Source organism: Cheilinus undulatus, linkage group 7 (genome assembly GCF_018320785.1).
Source record: "Cheilinus undulatus linkage group 7, ASM1832078v1, whole genome shotgun sequence".
NCBI lineage: Eukaryota > Metazoa > Chordata > Actinopteri > Labriformes > Labridae > Cheilinus > Cheilinus undulatus.
Genome location: NC_054871.1, coordinates 41,183,942 through 41,202,899, shown reverse-complemented (window position 1 = coordinate 41,202,899; position 18,958 = coordinate 41,183,942). Strand labels below are relative to the sequence as shown.

The 18,958-nt window shown below is 37.4% G+C and overlaps 1 protein-coding gene across 1 annotated transcript in view; it reads left to right on the top strand.

Annotated features, from left to right (window-relative positions):
• The window catches only part of nme7 (NME/NM23 family member 7), a 49,141-nt gene that overhangs the window by 2,556 nt on the left and 27,627 nt on the right, over positions 1-18,958 (top strand). Inside the window, exons 2-7 of the mRNA XM_041790861.1 lie at positions 1,641-1,742; positions 2,030-2,196; positions 2,877-2,987; positions 6,704-6,754; positions 6,951-7,158; positions 7,270-7,375. Coding sequence (XP_041646795.1) covers positions 1,641-1,742; positions 2,030-2,196; positions 2,877-2,987; positions 6,704-6,754; positions 6,951-7,158; positions 7,270-7,375 — 745 coding nt within the window. The remainder of the gene's footprint in view (positions 1-1,640; positions 1,743-2,029; positions 2,197-2,876; positions 2,988-6,703; positions 6,755-6,950; positions 7,159-7,269; positions 7,376-18,958) is intronic.

Here is an 18,958-nt window from a genome sequence, read left to right as displayed (position 1 = left end):
CCAGTTTTTACTCAAAGCGACTTTCAAGTGAGGCCATGACAGTAATGCCTCCAACTTAAGTATGTACATATATTTCAGGATGTGGTGCATCCCAGGGAACAGTAACTTTGGGTCTGAAATAAACTGTTTAAGAAATATAGCTTTTGCAAAAAAAAAAAAACAAAAAAAAAAAAACAGTGGTCTCATAGCACAACTTGCCCCCGGTGCGGGGTAACTTGTGCCTTTGGGGAGAATATGTTGGGGTAAATGTGCCAGTGATTATTGAAGATTATTGTAGTAAAACAGAACATTTTATTCTCACAAACTGTAATAAAAGCAAGACAAATTCAATACAAAACTACTCATTTAAGGTTAATTTAGATATCGCCACCCTATAAAACTAATGGCATAAGACATATTTTCTAGTTTTTGGGAAAACACATACAACCTAAATACACATTATATGATATTTGTGAATCATTTCAGGCAACAAGGCTTGGGCAATAGATGCCTGTTGACATACATAGAACACTGTCTGTCAGTTATGTAACATATATGAATAAAGTGATTTAGGCTAATTTCTGAACATCTCATTGTGACTTAGGCCACTTAAAAACTGAATAAACTGCTCTTCAACAACATAGTGCAAAATCAAAACTGAAATCAGTGTTAGCTAAATTAAACAAATGGCAGGTAAATCAAACACTGATGAGGCATGCTCATCTCCTCACTTCTCCAGCTGTTCTTGGCCCTTCTTTGCTGGGTTCCAGGAGTGTAGGTCTCGGTGTGTGGTTGTGTGGATTTGTTAGGGTGGGTGTGTCGGTGTGTGTCTGGGTGTGTGGGTTAGGGTCTAGGTCTGTTGGTCTGGGATTTGTGTCTCTGGGTGTGTGGGTCTGGATTGGTGGGTATTTGGGTCTGGTTGTGTGGGGGTCAGGGTTTGGGTGTGTCTGTGGGTCTGGGTTTGTTGGTGTGCCACTGGCACAACTTAACCCAGGCCCTTTGGCACAAATCACCCCAGCCCCACCTTTCTGAAAAACTAGCATGATCCAGCAGTTTAGAGCTAACATCATGCTAACTGTATAGACTCACTGTGTAGTCTACTAAAGCACTAAAACGTGTGTGAAATGTTTTCAAACTTTTCTATAATTGTTCAGACACAACAATGAAAAAACCTTGATCATATAAATTTTACTTTGAAAGGCAAAAAAACATATTTTGAGCTAAAATGTGCTTACCTCTCATGCCATGTGTCTCTCTTTTATGCAGGATGAGTAAAATGTATGGCTCTTTAAAAATATGTGGTCACATGACCAATTTCTTCTATGGCTATCTATAAACAAGGGGTGGCACTACTTCCCCATTGGCACAAATCACCCCACTCTCTCCTACATATTTTAGTTTGATTAACATTTGTTTGTTGAAATCTGTTTTCACTTTGACATCAAATTTGTAACTTTTTTTTGTCAAAATAGATTATTTCCCTATGGTTACTGTTTTTTAACAGGGCCGATATTGGCTGATGACAATGTTAAAATATTGCATTTGTGCATACCTAGTTTCAAATGAGAACATGGTTTCTTTGTGGTCTTTTAAAGCAAAACATAGGCTAATTTTATACCTCACATTTTTAATAGCCTGATTTGATTTGTTTCTTTTACCAGGAGGATCGTTTTGCCTTTCTTACTGAGTGGTACGACCCAACTGCTGCTCTCCTGCGACGCTACCAACTCTTCTACTACCCAAAAGATGGCTCAGTGGAAATGGTAAACACCTGAGTTTATATTTTATAATCCATACTGAGTCGGCAGCTTTAATTTTATCAGTCTTTTGATAAACGCAAACCTTTATTAAGTAGAATTTATGAAGTTTGGCAGTCTCAAATTCCTTTAAAACTCCACACCATAGTTGCAGTAAGAGCACATAGAAGATGTCACTATTTATACCTGCAGATTAAATTAAATTCTCTGAGAAATATTTTTCCCAGCAGTCGTGGTCTGCTTAAGGTGTGAGTACTTAATTATAAGAAACCAAGTGTTTGCTTTATTTACAGTTCGATGTCAAAAACCAGCGGATATTTTTGAGGCGGACCAAATATGACAACCTCCATCAAGAAGATCTTTTTGTTGGGAATCGAGTGAACGTGTTCTCACGACAGCTGAATTTGATCGACTACGGGGATCAGTACACAGCTAACAGACTTGGCAGCAAAAAAGAAAGGTACGTTTAGCTTGAATGAAATGTCTGAGAGAGTTTAAGATGATGGAGATAAAATTGTTAACATCATTAAGACATTTTCAGTCTGATTCTTAAACACAAGGATTTGCTTCTTTTCTTTGACATCAGTCTTAGTTTGTGATTGGCTTTTGGACTGGAAAAACTAGAAAATCTTCTATTAGCCTTTTTTCCTATTCTCCAGTTCTTTTGAAACTAAATATGGGACAGTTTTAAGTTTTATTACAAAGAAAGTTATAATGCTTTATTATTTCTAATCAATTCATATTTAAGCCTAAAGGTTCAATAAAGACATCAAATACCACAGTCTTCAGCCTTTTAGCCTTAGTCTGGTCATGACAAGGTAGTTAAAGGCTAGTTTTGCTGCTAAATGATCTCACAGCTGAGGTAGTTTTATTAGATTAAATCTCAATCTCTGCCTGGGGATTTGCACATTTTCTGTTTATAAACCTTGATTTCTCTTTTACATTGCCTTTCTGTTAAGCCATAAGGACAGCTAATGTTGCCTTAAGTCTGCTCTATGTTTTATTTGACTCGACCTGGCTTGACTGAAACTATTTAGCATTATAAGTCTCTGTTTAGCTCTCTGATCTTGGCGAGCTGCCTCTCACCAGCTTACGTGTCAGACATGATCAATTTCTAAATTTGTCTCCCTTTGTTTGCAGAACACTCGCCTTGATAAAGCCAGACGCAGTGACCAAGATCGGAGACATCCTTGAATCGATTTATTCCTCCAACCTTATTGTGACCAAAGCCAAAATGACGAAGCTTACATGGTAAGATCAAAGCCTCTTCATGATGCCAGCAGTCATATTGTTGGCTTATATCAGACAAACTCTCATCAAAGAGGCAGATACAGACAGTTTGCTGCCAGTCTCCTCACAATAACAGATGGATGACTCGGTTTTCTCTCGCACACATTGGGAACATATGGCACACCGAGTGGCAAAGTGGCAGACGGGGCTGGCGTTTAATTAACAGTTTTATCAGGTGCTCATTCATGCTGAAATAATATTATCAGCTTCGTCTCAGTCTCAGATAAAAAGGGAGTACAAAGGCGTTCTTTGCTTTTTGATTTCATCCTTTGTTTCTCTTTGAAAATTGAAGTGCATTGTTGTAATTCAAATTATTTGATCAGTATAACATATTGTTTAAACGCTTGATAGAGCTATCAAGTGTAGCTAGAATTTTAGCGAAAAGTCAATGTACAGAAACTCAAAGTGGATATACAGTAAATGAATACATCTTTTTTAGATTTCCCTCTATTTACAAATAAAATTCAGTATTTATCTCAAGATTTCTACCTAAGTTTCTCCTTTTCTTTGGATAACAAAGCTGGTTTTGCAGGATAAGAGGAAATTCCTCAAGAAATTGCCAAATTCCAACCCAATGTCTCAGGAAAATGGCGTAACATGAGATGTATGCATGCATGTCCCTCTGTAATGATTAGCTTTTTAAATATGTTTGTCTTTTGTCTTTGTTAAGCTATTTGGGGTCCAATCTACAACAGTTTTCATTAAACACATTTGAGTGGTGAGAAATTTTGAAAATAAAAAAGGTTCTCAATTTCTCTTCCAGGGTTTTTTACAGGGTCTTAAAAAGTAATAAAAGTCAATGAATCAATTTTGTAAAATTAAGGCTTTTTAAAGGTATTATAAAGTCGTAAATGCAACACCATAAGGGCTTAAACTCTGTAGTGACAATTTTTATTTTTGTCAAAAGAGGTTGTAGGCTAGTTTTTTAAGATGTTTTTGTTTTTACATTTAATTTTAAGCACAAGTGAGATTCTGATGGAACTACACCAGATCTAACATCAGCCTGCACACTTGTTTATGTTCTGGCTCAATTAGCTATCAGTACATCCTTTAGTGTCCCTAGCTAGCAAGTTAACAGTTTGATTGAGTGGTGTGTGTATGCAAGTGATAGATAAATGCAAGTTTTCTAAGACGTGGTTGGAGGAGAAGGTGTTGGTGCTGAGGTACTCACCAATACTTTGTTAACATTCTACAGGATTTTGCAAAAAAAGCTGCTTTTGTCTGGTGTAACACTAGTACAGTCTCTTAATATTAGCACTGCTAGTATCGCAGAGAAAGCGTTACTAGCATACCAAAATAACAAATACTATCTGCATTTTCTTGACCAAATGTTTGCATTACAGTCTGCTCAAAACATGCACATAACTGTCTACAGGGTAACTGATTAGACATTAAGATTGCTGTTGCATATAGTTTTAACATCTTTTAGATATTTGCAGTTCTCCATTTCTGTGGCCATACAACATACTTTGAACAGCCTTTTTTCTGAAATGTGGTCTGTATACACTCTCAGTTACTCCACTTTTTCCCCGGTTGTGTTTTTTCTCTCATATTCAAGTGTTTCAGGGTTTGTGTTAAAGATGTTGGGATGTGGGGATTAAATTCTCAGGGAGGAATGTAGAAGGCTGTTTCATATTTATTTTTGCCTTTAAAAAGTCACGTCCTAGCATGATGAGTCATACACATGCAGTGGACATTTTGGGGGGGGAAATCATCCCACACAGAAAATACTGAGGCCTTTTCTCATGACCCAGGGGCAATAAAAACCCTATTGGAAAATACTGGCTCTGAGTAGTATGGAATTTTTTGATATTCATACAAGTTTTAAGGGGAAGTTTCGCATGTTTCTGTACAGTTGCAGTGAATATTTGATTTGCAAAAAATAGACTTTTTATGTGAACTTTTTGCATTTTTGACAACAAAAACATTTACAGATAGCTGCTTTTTTTATACACTTAAAAAGAGTCTTTAGTATTTGAAAAAAAAAAAACATTTCTACTACCTCAGGTTATGCTCAAATACAGCTCTGTCGTTGTGTTTTATGCACTTGTGATATGCTTTTGTCATGTTGCCAAATTTAAAAGGGAGACTATGAATAAAAAGTGCATATTTTTCATTAAATTGATCTTTATTGGTTTGAAATTTGACATTACCAGCTGCTTACTGGGTGAATTCACCCGGTTGAATTCATAATTAAATAGCCCTGGTCTAGACTGTAGGCAGGCCAGTTCAGCACCCGAACTCTTCTACTGCCAACTGTTGTTTTGGATGGGGTAGGTGGTGTAGCATTGTCTTGCTGAAATATTCAAGGCCTTCCCTGGAAGAGACCTTGTCTGGATGATGCTCTATAACCTCTGTTTTCCATCACTGATAGTGCCTTTCCAGATGTGTAAGCTGCCCGTGCCATAGGCACCAATGCAACCCCATACAATAAGAGCTGTCAGCTGAACTGTGCCCTGATAACAGGCTGGATGGTCTCTCTCCACCTATGTCCACAGGAAACATCACATGGTTTCCAAAAAAAATGTCAAATTTAGATTAATCTGACCACAGAACAGTTTTCTATTTTGCCTCAGTCCATTTTGAAATAGCTTTAGCCCCGAGAAGGCAGCAGCATTTCTGGATCATGTTCACATATGGCTCCTTCTTTGCTCGATACAGCTTTAACTTGCATTTGTGTATACCACGTTGAACCGTGTTGACAGACAATGATTTCTGTTCTTGAGTCCATGCAGTGATTTCTAGAACAGAATTATGCATTTTTAATGCAGTGCCGTCTAAGGGTCAGAAGATCGGCAGCAATCAATACTGACCCGTGTTTTGTTGCCTTGTGCCTACCTTTTTGAGATGTGTTTCACCATCAAATTTAAAATGTGCCAATATTTTTAATGAGCTGGTAAAATATCTCAGTTTCAACATCTGATTTGTTGTTTATGCTCTATTTTGAATAAAATATGGGTTGATGACATCTGCAAATCATTGCATTCTGTTTTTATTTACATTTTTTGTACTTGGTGTTGCATGTATTTTTTAAAAAGAAGGATTCTTCTGGACTCTAGGGTTATTAAGATATATATATATATATATTTATATATATATAATAAATGTATGTGTGTTGTGCTCCAAACAATGAGTAGAACCAGCCTAAAAATGTGTTAAGAAGCACCAGATAGCCTAGTGGTTAGGTTGCAAATGCCATATAGAAAGAATTTAGTCCTCAAAGTGGACATCTCAGGTTCACTCCTACCCTCAGTTCTTTACCACATCATCCCCCAGTCTCTCATCCTTGTCTTTTACTGTCTTGTCTCTCAGTAAGGGCACAATGGCCTAAAACATTACCTTTAAAAAGGGTATAAGCATGTACTTGTTTCAGAAAAAAAAGTCAAACCACAAAAACATTATATAATTGCCCCTTGAGTCACTTGAAAAAATAGGACATAAGATCATTAATGGTTGTAGTGTTGTGATATTTGTTTGCATAATGTCATCTCAGAGCTTTTTTTCTAGCTATAAATAAACTGACATCCTACACACTAAGTGCACTTAAGAAATAAGTGGCAGTGAGATGACCAAGTGCTGTGAATGTTCTTGTCAGATGTGTAGTACATAGTGTTCACATGTAATACCTGAGATAGTTTGGCCACTCATTAACTTCATGCTTTGTGGTTTTCTTACAGGAGCCAAGCGGCTGACTTTTATGCAGAACATCAGTCGAAGCCATTCTTCAAGTGAGTGTCTGTTAATGATTTGCCAGATATGAGCAGGTGTGAGCCAGCAGAGCACATTTCTGGTCCCCAGCCACCATCATAAACAGAAACCTGTGCATAATGACATTGCAGTGACATTTGAACATATTTAACACAGCTGACCTACTGCTGCTAGGAATTACATTCATATGGAATTTGCTGTTGCTCCATTTTGCAGTAACCTGGTGCAGTTTCTTTCCTCGGGCCCTGTGGTTGCCATGGAGTTGATGGGTGATGAGGCCATGTCTATCTGGAAGAGGCTCCTGGGACCTGCAGACTCCGCTGGGGCACGGAAGGAGGCGCCACAGAGTGTGCGTGCCCAGTTTGGAACAGATGGCATCAAGAATGTTGGACATGGTTCTGACTCAGTCGCTGCAGCAGCAAGAGTAAGAAAATGAAGCCGGCCTGTTAGCCTTATTCAGAGTAATTCTGTAGCTCATACTCCACATTAATAGACAGGTTATGGACGAAGTGCTGATGATGTTTTTGTTTTATAGGAGCTTGAATTTTTTTTCCCATCTACAATTGGCCTCGGTCCTTCAAATACAGCCATCTTTACAGACTGCACATGCTGCATCATCAAACCTCACGCCATATCAGAAGGTAGGACACATACATTTATTTACTAATATTATCAGTATACTGAGCATTCTTAGGATTGGGACGGATAGATTAGCAGATATTGGCCTGTGTCCCCAAAGTTGTCTTTTTTTTGTGCATAGAACATAAAATCCAAAAACAATGCTTCAGATAGTGTAAAAATGGTGTAATCTCATAGCTTGTTCAGTAGAGAACCCATCAACTCCAAAGTGTAATACTCCCAGTGATTCTGCCAGATAAGCCCCCATTTATCACAAACTGGCTCAAAGTAAGTGACAGAGAAGGGAGCCACACTTGAACAAAGTTTTAAGATAAGTATGTTTATTATAAACTAAGGTTAGAATACTCATAATTATGTAAATGAGATAATGGATTAAGCCCAAGCAGATAGATAGAGCGAGACATCACACCATATATGAGCATCACAGTTGAGCCTACAGCCGTAAACACTTAAATTGGTTAACATATTAAAATAATTTTTATACTTTATTTGATCTTTTTTTGCAGTTGGGAAACAAACAGAGATTAAAAAGTTACTTTTCAAGAATGTCCTGGCCAAGACAGACAAAGTATCTGTGAAACAATAAAGCAGCCATATGTACAAATATGAACCCGATACAAGTGCCACTCAGTGACAATATTCAGATTACTTTTATTTCTTGTAATAAGAGTGTAATGCGTTAGTTCGGCTGTTGAAGAAATCAGATCTTTGGTAACCTTTTTTCAATCAATAACTCATTCTTTATTTGTGTAGCTCTGCTTCATAAAAGTTATTTCAAGACACTTTACAAAAACAGCAGTTCTAGATCGTACTCTTTGTTATATTCTTTACAAAGGCCAACATTAATCAACCATGAGTCAATTCAATAAAACTATTCAATGTAAGATAAGTGACTGCATAAATATTCAACTCCTTCAAGTCAGTATTTAGATGCACCTTTGGCTGCAATCACAGCACTGAGTCTGTGTGGATAGGTCTCAATCAGGCTTGCACATTTGGCCACTGCAATTTTACTCTATTCTTCTTTGTAAAACTGCTCAAACTCTGTCAGGTTGCACAGGGATGAACAGCCTTTTTCAAGTCCAGCCACAAATTCTCTATCGGATTGAGGTCAGGGCTTTGACTCAGCTACTTCAGAACATTTACCTTGTTGTCTTTAAACCATTTCTGTGCAGCTATTGCTGTATGCTTCTGGCCATTGCCTTGCTGAAAAATGAATCTTTTCCCAAGCTGCAGTTCTCTTGCAGACTGAGTAAGATTGTCCTCCAGGTTTATTCTATATTTTGCTACATTCATTTTAACTTCTACCTTCACAAGCATTCCAGGGCCGGCTGCCGAGAAGCATTCTCACAGCATGATACTGCCACCACCATGTTTCAGAGTAGGGATGATGAGTTTGTGGTGATGTGCAGTGTTTGGTGTCTGCCAAACATAGCATCTTGTCTGATGACCAAAAAGCACCATTTTGGTCTGAAGACCAAAGAACCTCCACTTGACCATGGAGTCGCCATGGTAGCCAGGAATACTGATTAACCAGTGACTGGACCTTCCAGATGACTATCACCAATTGACTGGTCCTCTGCTGAATTAAGTCAGTCACTTTAAAGATACAGTGTGTAAAAATGGGACTATCAACATCTAACAGTCAATTCTGGAGTGTGATGCTCATTTCTCTGGTGATAACTGTGGGAACCAGTGAAGTTTAAAAATCAATACATGCTTAACTGTTATTTGGTTCCTTCTATGGTGCCATAGAAACAGGCAAAATGCAAAAATCCAAGATGGCACCTTCCTTGGAGGGCACTCTCCCTATGTATGAATAAAAGGCTTATTCTGAGTTAATTTAAAACATAAATTTAAAAAATGTGTTATCAGATGTCAACACTCATTTAGATCAATCTACTTATAAATGTTATGTTTCATTTTAACCAAGCTTGTTTTGCTAAATGCTAATAGGCTAAATATTACACACTGCACCTTTAAATGGGATGAATATTTATTCAGTCACTTATTTCACCTTACATAACTTTTTTCTTTGACATAACTTTGTAATAATCTGTTTTCACTTTGATATTTATGAGTGTTCTTTTGTATTATATTTGGCATAAAAAAAAAATTATATTGACCATGATTTATTTAGTTAATAATTAAAAGGGTAAAACATTCAAGGCATGATTTTTATAGGCATGATAATAGATGTAAGGCTGATATTATTTGTTTTTGTAGTTGAAGTCAGGTGGGTCCACAGCAACAGGCCACCCACGTCAGTGAGGGAGGAACTTATGAAACGAATCCCAGGAAGCTATATGGATATTAACTTAAATGATGCATGAGGATTTAAAGTTTGTCACATCCAGTATTATGATTTGAATACATATGAAGAGAGAGAGAGAGTTCAGTGAACCAGGTCCAAGCCTGAACCAGCTCTAACTAAGCTTATTCAAAAAGAAAAGTTTTACGCCTCCACTTCAAGGTAGAGAGGATGTCTGCCCCCAGACTTCTCCTAAGGTATCTTTTACTGAATAAAAGGCAGCATCCTCCTTTTCTTTAAGTGGCTAATACTGAGTGCCTCTGTAAAGGCTGTATCACATTTTTTATTCTGTTAATAGGCTGCTCAGTTTTGGGCTTTAAACTAGACTGTGGGGTTTTAATTTTTTGATTTTTGGTGACACGGAAGTACTTCTAACTCGTTACTTTTCTCAGGATTTAATGCAGAAACAGTTTACTACTAAATGGCAGTAATTTAGTAATGTAATTTAATCATAAAAGTAACTTTACCCATACTCTCAAAATATTAAATACAGTACAAAGAATGAAATATAAACTAAAACAGCAAACGCTTGTCAAAATCAACCACAACCAAAACACAGTATCTTGGGCAGAACATCTACAGCCAGATGTACCTGCCTCCAGATCATTTAAATGAACTTTAGAGCATCTGATACAAAGTTTCAGATCTTTTAAAATTTGTTTCAACTGTATTAATTTCATTTACAAAAATTAGAACTGATAAAGTTCGTCAATGACGTGTTTTCCATTAGTACGACAGGACTAAGACAGGTTAAAGATAGATTACTGATGATAAAACCTCAGACCAAAAAGTAAAATAAGTTTTTGTTACAGAGACTAGACGAGACTAAAATGTTAGTGCCGGCCTGACGGACATTCAAATTCTGTGATATTCCTCCACTGTGAGTTTAAACTGCTGTCTGTCAAAACAGCCAGAGAAGAGAAAGCAGGAGGAGCAGACATGCCTGTGTGTGTGTGAAGCAGTGTGACAGGGAGAAGAGCTGATAGGTAGCTCCAACCAGGAGCTCTCCTCTGTATTCCAGCAGTAGTCTTTATTTTAAATTAAACTAAAATGCAGTCAGCCTAACTTGCTGAAAAACTCAATCAGACTGCTGTGTAGTATTAGCATACTATGCTGTTTGCTGCTGAACACTATCCTCCTCAGTCTTGGTCAGAGAACCTGGGATAAAAAACAAAACAAAACTCCCAAACCATGTGGTAAGTCCTGTTCGTTAGAAACATTAAGCCAAAGTTGAAATCTGCGTTAAAATGAGAGAGATAAATAGTTGCATATGGTTACATTTAATTTGTTTGAAGATGGCTGGGAATGTTGACCATAAGTAGTGATAAAGTTAAAATCTTATCATGACATGCTCATATCTATTTTTGGCACAAAATCTGAATAAATGCAGTCATGTAAGGGCAAAATATGATTATTTGATTAGCAATATAAAATACACAGTATGAGTTCAGTTCAGTTCACCTACTGTCTCATCTTTTCACCAAATGATACACAAAAGGCCTATTAATGTTGTTCATAGTATCAATAAAGAGTTTGATCATTAAGGAGTATAAGAGGACCAATATCAATAAAAATCAACCATCCTCATCCCAAAATTCACTTTATTCAATTTATGTTTGCATTTTCATCAGTTTATTTTAGTTGATTATGAGTAAGCCTTTTATGTATTATGAGTGTTCATTTAAACTTAACAGTGTAGCTTATTTAGTCATTTAGGTGAGAAAAATTGTGACTAAAACTAGAGACTTTTATCCACTAAAACGGATATATATTATATTTTTGAGTTTTCCTCGACTAAAACTAGACAAAAACTGTAAGGGGAAAAGGGACTAGAATGTGACTATAACTAAAAATATTATATTTTTGTCTAAAGACTAAAACTGAGACTTAATGTAAAAAAACAACTGAAAAATTAACTGTGCTCCAAGAAAAGGTAAAGGCAAACGAAAATGCCTTTTTGCCACAGTTCAGTCCTGTCCTTTTGAAGTAGGTGAGTGATAATATCTTGTGAAATAAGAGTAGTAAAAAAATCTTCATTTGTTTGAGAAAGAAGGCCCCTGGTAGGAATGGGCAGTATTCATTTTTAATACCCTCTCCAAATTTTACCGGGGTAAACAGTATTACCACCAGGTCTTTTAAAAAACACATTGTACAAGCACTTGTTGGTGTGCATGTGCAAGCACAGTGAGTGTAGTGCTCCTGTAGAGGTGCATTGTTCTTTTTCTCAATAAGTAGAATATGTTACATCAGGACAGAGGATCAAATTAAGTTTCTCCCCTTTACCTTTACTTCTTCCTCTAGACTTGCCCCCTTTCCTCCCTCTTCCTGTGGATCATATTACAGTCAGTGCTGCTTGTTTTAAACTTTGACCTCGGAGAACACCATACTGTGGTGCCAGCGCTGTGCCAGCACCGTGCCAATCCATGGCGCTTGAGTAGGCTTTTATATGTGACAGTACATATGTGCGCATTTCTTCTGCTAAATTAGCCCCACATCATAAACAGAAGTACTTTCATCACTTTTAAAGCATCTTCACACGCAGGCAGTGGTGCTGCAGGTGGAAAAAGAATCATTTTCTTAAGGAGTTCATTATAAACTTGCACACATTACACAACACTGTTGCCATGAGGGTAATTAAAGCAATACTGTGGCTGTTTTTAATACTCAGGGATACAGTGTTACCATATTACCGCCAATTCCTAGCCCTTGGTTACCCTACAATTCATCAAAAAAATGATCTTTGATTATTATTGACTGTTATGTTGATAACTGGTGATTTTCTGCCCTTGAAATCTATACAGGTATAATCGGTTCAAATCCTATATCCCTTGAATGAACAGTATCAGTGGCTCTATCTTGGTCTTTTGTGACCTGATGATACATTTATTCATTGTGCAGTTGCACAGACTTGTTTGTTTGTTTTCTTCACTTCCACTCTCGTCTGTGTTTGTATCACACAGAGGCACAACATGGTTACCAAATGTGGCTTTGGATTTTTCCAAATCCCTGCACTGATCCCTCTTGGTGGAGCATGCCTCTAGAGCTCTGACCTGTGAAATGTGAAATTCTCTGGACAGAGCTGTACGCACACAGAGAGTTGTTGACTGTGGAGAGAGCTGCACTGGTTGCTCTGGACAGATAAGCTCAAACGCTGCACCCATATAAACAAGAACACCCTAGTCCTTTATAAATTCAATTAATCTTTGCTGCTGATTTGAGATTAAGAGTTTATCCTAATTTGTTTGGTGTATGATTCAAAACAAGTTTATTTCTTGCCTATGACGACGCTTTTTTATGTTTAGGCCTTAACATCAATACGTCATATAATGGTGGTACTCTGGATTTACTACTTGTTCAACCACGGGGTTAACATAATAAATCAGCCTCACATGTTCTTGACTTTTTGCAATAACTTTAAGAATTATGTGGACATGTTAAAAAGTCGGCAGCATGTGTCAGAATAATCGCTGTGAGCACATCAGCATCAAGATCAAACCCTAGACTGTATATAAGGAGCAGACTTACCCACTGGGACTTCACCAGTTAATTTCCTGACATTGTGTTTTGAAGCGTGTTGGTTCATGGTTCATGTTTGGACATAAATTGCTATGTCATTCATTATTTAAAGGGGACCAAAATGTATGAATTGAGCATCAGACTGTTTTCAAGAGGACAAAAAAGTTCTAGCTCAGCAGTAAAGATTCTTGTCCCATGTGCAGAGGGTACAGTCCTGGACGTAGTGGTCTCAGGTTTGACTCACGTGGTAACCTCTGGTGTTAAAATTTAATACTAGTGCAGAAAAAAACTGCAGTTTTCATTTGTTTACATTTAGCAAGGGGTTGGTGGAAGCGGGTAGGGTTGACAGTTATGTCCTTCACCAAGTTTGCAGCATACTTTAGGTAACTCCCACAGAAAAGTCTGTGGCTATGCGGACTCACGGAAAGACTTTAATAAGCCATTGAGAAGTCCACACCAGAGCCCTCATATACTTAATGATTTCACAGTGGGACAGCTCTGAACACTTAGTCTGTGAGAGTCTGGAGTTTGGGATTCAGCCAGTTAGACAGCACTGTCAATAACAATCACTGCCAAAACCAAGCCACTACTCGACCCTGTTTATATACAATGTATGAGTAAAACACAAAGCAACAGTGTTGCTAGCATTGACTGTAGATCAGTCTCATGCAAAAGCACTTTTGTGCGAATGCTGTTGGTTGATATTTTGATTGAGAGATTCTTGCTGGCAGTAAGTTTACAAAGGACACAAAAAGGACTCAATAGGATCATTATACAATAACTCTCTGAGTCCTAAGCTATTTCTTAACCATTTTGTCTTGCCTGGACTTATTGTCTTAAAATGCATGTAAAACAAGCTTGTAATGTCACTTGATTTTTTCAAACATAGGACTATAGAGATAAAAGAAACAACTGAACGGAAATTAAAACTCACAGTTAAAACTCGTAGCAACAACGGCTTGTAGATATCCATGTAGATATCCAAAATCAACAGTAGAATTTTTCCGAAAAACTGATACTAAATTACACATATTTTCACAGTGGATAAATAGACATTCAGAATGGGAGTTATTGGTGTGGATTTACTCTTTAGAGACCCTGGAAAGACACCCAAGTTCCAGGGTTGCTAGATAAAGCTCTGTAAGAGCTAGGAAGACATGGATAGCGTCATTAGAATGGCACAATGAAGGGCTTCCAAAGCAAAAAAAAAAAAAAAAATGTAAATGGTAATGGACTTAAGCTTGTAAAGCGCTTTTGTTGTTGTCTGACTACTCAAAGTGATTTTACACAGCTGGTCACACCCACGCATTCACACCCATTCACACCATTTCACTCCACATACTGACTGCAGAGTTTGCTATAGAGAACTGGCCATCAGTATTAGCTAACCCCATTCATCCATACCAATTCACACAGGAGCAGTGGGAGCAAATTGGGGTTTAGTGTCCTGTCCAAGGACACATCGACATGTGACTACAAAGTAAGTGGCTACGATTTATGGTCTAAAAGTTATTTTTATTTTTATAACCAAAGTCGCTTATTGTCACATGTGACAACGCTGGTCTGAGAGGGTTCATTTTTCATATCGATCTACAGTCATGGACGAAAGTATTGGCACCCCTGGAGTTTTTCCAGAAAATACACCATTTTCTCCCAGAGGTTATTGCAATTAAAAATGTTTTTGGTATACACATGTTTATTTCATTTATGTGCATTGGAGCAACACAAAAAAGTAGAGGAAAAACTCCAAAATTGGCATAATTTTACACTAACTCAAAAAACTGGCTGGACAAAATTATTGGCACCCTTTTAAAACTCTGGGTAAATCATTTTATTTCAAGCATGTGATGCTCACTTAAACTCACCTGTGGCAGTAACAGGTGCTAGCAATCTAGAAATCACACCTGAAGCCAGTTAGAATGTATAAAAGTTGACTCAGCCTTTGGGTTGTGTGCCTGTGTGTGTCACACCAAGCATGGAGAAGAGAAAGAAGAGCCGAGAATCATCTGAGGACTTGAGAAGCAAAATTGTGGAAAAATATAGTGGATAATATATATGGATAGTGGGATTGATTTTAACACAGAGAAAGATGCATGTTTAAGGATGCTCAGTATGAGGTTGTCATTGATCTTTATTTAAACAATTACTCCCCATATAATGGGTGTCCATACAAACATGAAAATTTCTGATCAAAATATATTTTTTGAACCAGGCTGTGAACATGTTTATTTCTACTGTTAAAACGGCCATTTTAACATCGGATGAGTATGTGACTCCTCTTACTTATGGAGACAGCCTCTAGTGGACATGAGAGGAACCGCAGCTTTTTACACTTTATTTGCTTCATTGTTCTGCCGTGGAGGTTGTTGTTTAAATCCAACTAAAAACAAAACAAATCTGGTGGGAAAAAACAGATTACAATCAAACAGCAACTCTGGAAGGAGAATGTTTGGGTTGGCATGGCAACAGTTGCCCATCTTCCATTGAAATAGTTTGACTCTGTCTAATAAAATAAAAAGAATAGAATTTAAAAAAATTCATTAATGTTCATCTCCAGCGGTGAGAATTAGAATTTTATTTTCAATAAATAGATGTATTTAAAGCTACATCCATCTTTCATGTTTCTCTTTGATCTGTTTTTTACATCTTGATGTTCAAGGATGCCCAAAATGAGCTACGGGGCTGAGCTGAAAATTGATTGACGACTTCTTCATTGACCTTTCTGTTGTCCTGGGGTCAACTTTGATTTTTTTTTGAAGTATTTTTGGTAATGAATATGTATTTCTTAAGTAAGGGTATATATGCCTTACTTACCTTTGCTTACGTTATGTTGCTCCCACTGTACAACCCTCTCACAACGCAGGAATTTTGGACCTGTCAAACTAACAATACCTGAAAATAGGTGTGTCAGGACCCTTGTGTATACCTTCTTTTACAACGTTCTACCACACCTTAATAAAGCACAGCCATCATTAATGTTGTTATTGGAGGTACACATGAGTTTTTCCTGCTATGACAAGTTGAACCTTCTACCGTGAGAATGCTCAACGAGAGGAACCATTATAAAATCCTACCTTGGTTTGGGCATGTTTTGATTTGCTGCAGGGTAAAATTGAGCAACATCTGGACTCACAATCAGCTGCAGGATTAAATTCCTCTCAGAGTTAGATACATTTTAATGAATGCTTTAATCACTACCAGTGCATGTTGGTTATTATTCATTCTTTACAAGGCATGGAGGTGTTTCCAGTTTTTTTGGTACCTCGTATAACTTGAAGACATAAAGACATATGCTGATTTATGCTGATTCATAGAGCTGCTTGTTTTAAACTCTCTCTTCTGTTTTAAAAATTCTATTCAGTGAAAGGAAAATAAATATTTGAACACTTCTACTAAAGGCTGTATCTGAGTTTCCGTGACCACACAAAGTCAGCCCACTGATTTCTCTGGGCTTTCTGGTCTGGCAGCTTAATGTGTATGTGCTTGCAACATGCAACACATTGCAACATATTTCAAGCAGGTCTTTCTTTCCACCAGGGGTGTGAAAAAGATCTGGGCACTCTTGAGTACTGCAGTATTGTGTTTCATCAAACTTTAATTGTTGGGTCAAATGCACTTAAATATATTTATTTTTGCATACAAATTGCATAATATATGCTAATTATTTAGCATACAAACATTTAAAATATGTATATTTTCACTGATAGAGGAAAATGTTATGTTGCTCATGAAGTATTTCAGCTATGGTTGATAATATGGGGACAGAGATATATTCAGATAGAGATTGCATTGTTTCAGCTGCATTAAAGAGTATTACTGGTTGTAGTTATAACTTTAATCTACACCTTACTCTCTACAGCTGCGGCTCCCTTCTCTTTCCTTTCTTCTTTGAGCCCCTGAACCTGTATCTAAGAGAAGATGAGCCCCACAAAGGACCCACACAAAACCAAAGGGGACACGCTGCTTTGTTTGAATATGTTTGGTTATGATCTGGGCATCGACAGAATTCCAGCTGAAGCTGGAGAGTAGTACAGGAAAGAGCAAGTTATATGCTGAACTTGCAGTAGAGATGGCGAAGGCTGGGTTCACCCAAACGCCAGACCAAACAATTAATATACTGAAACTGCCAATGTCTTTCCACTTTGGTTCCACTTAAACGGGTGAACACTGGCTGGTTCACCAGTAAGCACCAAGCTTCTCAGACCAGAACCAGATCCATGTCTGTCTGAAAGCACTAATAATAGAGTGTTTGCACTGTTGTCACTTTCAGTGTGTGACTGGAAAACACAGCTGTCTGCTCCAAGAGGAGTGGATGTAAACAGGAGAAAAACAGACTAATGTCCTCTTAAATTAGAGATATTTGGACTTGACAAAGACCCATACTGTTTTCTGGACTGTGGACATTGATATATGTTTCCTGACATTAATGTGGACCTGATTTCAAGAACACAAAGCAGACCCTGAAGGCACACATCAGCCTGGTTCATCAGTGAAGGAAACTAAATTGATGCTAAAGTTTTGTTATTAGGAAGCTTTAGATCAGTTGTTTCCCTTTATTACGGTGATTCCTTTATTTCTTTTTTGGTAATCTATGAAAGATCGCTCTGTGGTTGTTCAATCAGTTTGCAAAACTTTGGATTGTTAAAAATGAGATTGCTGTTTTACTTAATCTGGTTTGATTTTAACACCTGTTAAACCTTTGTTCTATTTTAAGTGTGACAAATACATATGGCACAGCTCTCCACTTTTATATTATGTTGTATAAACTGTTAAAGTGTTGGATACGTTCACTTTATAAAATGTTCATGGAAATAACTTCAGTATTTAACCAATTAGAAATCATGCTGATTCACAAATGCTACTTTATGAATCTGTGATGAATATCAGAAGACTTCACTATTTTTGGTCTTTCCTCCATAAAGCTGTCCTAATCTGACTATTTGTATAGTTAATAAACATATTCTCTGGTCATTAGACACCTTTTTACCTTGGATATTATTTTACCACATGGTTGATTAGCTAAAATTTAAGGTCTTAATTTTCCTTTGAGATAAGAGGAAGGAGCATGGAAGGGAGTTTAGCTACTTTTCATCACTATGTTGTATGTAAAAATGTACTTGGCAATAAAACCCTATTCTGAATCTGATTCTTCTAACTGAATGCTTATAGCTACTATAGCCCAGCTTCAGCTTGTGTCTTTTTAAACATACAGTTATGAATCCAAACATTTTTAAAAACATATTCCATCAGCTGAGAATCTGTAAAGCTTTATTTTATGTCTACACTACCTCATTTGAACAGTTGGTCACAAGTTTTAGGAGTTTTGATCGTCTGGCTTCCAGGCATTCAAATGCCAGACTCAGCCAACTTTCAAAGAACAGTCTTTTTAAAAACCCACCACAAAACTAAAAGCAAAGAGAACAAGTCTGTCTTTGTATTTTCTGCCTCATTGTAAGGCTGAGAATTTGCAGTTAAAAGGCTCATACATTTCTCAAATTATAGTTCTGCCAATGTTTTGATGTGACAACAAAATATTTACCTTCCAATGTGAGGGGGGCTCCTTTGGTCCGGGCTATAAATAGCATCTCAGTCTGAGGGGTTTGGCCGCCATAGCCCAAACTGGAAATGTCAGTCAGTCCAAGCTGGCATTGATTTCCACTGAGGATCACTTATGAGGCCAAATTACGCTGCAGCTACGTGTGCGGCGCACAGCCAATCACAGACATGACAAAGGACGTTGTGACTGAAAATGCACACA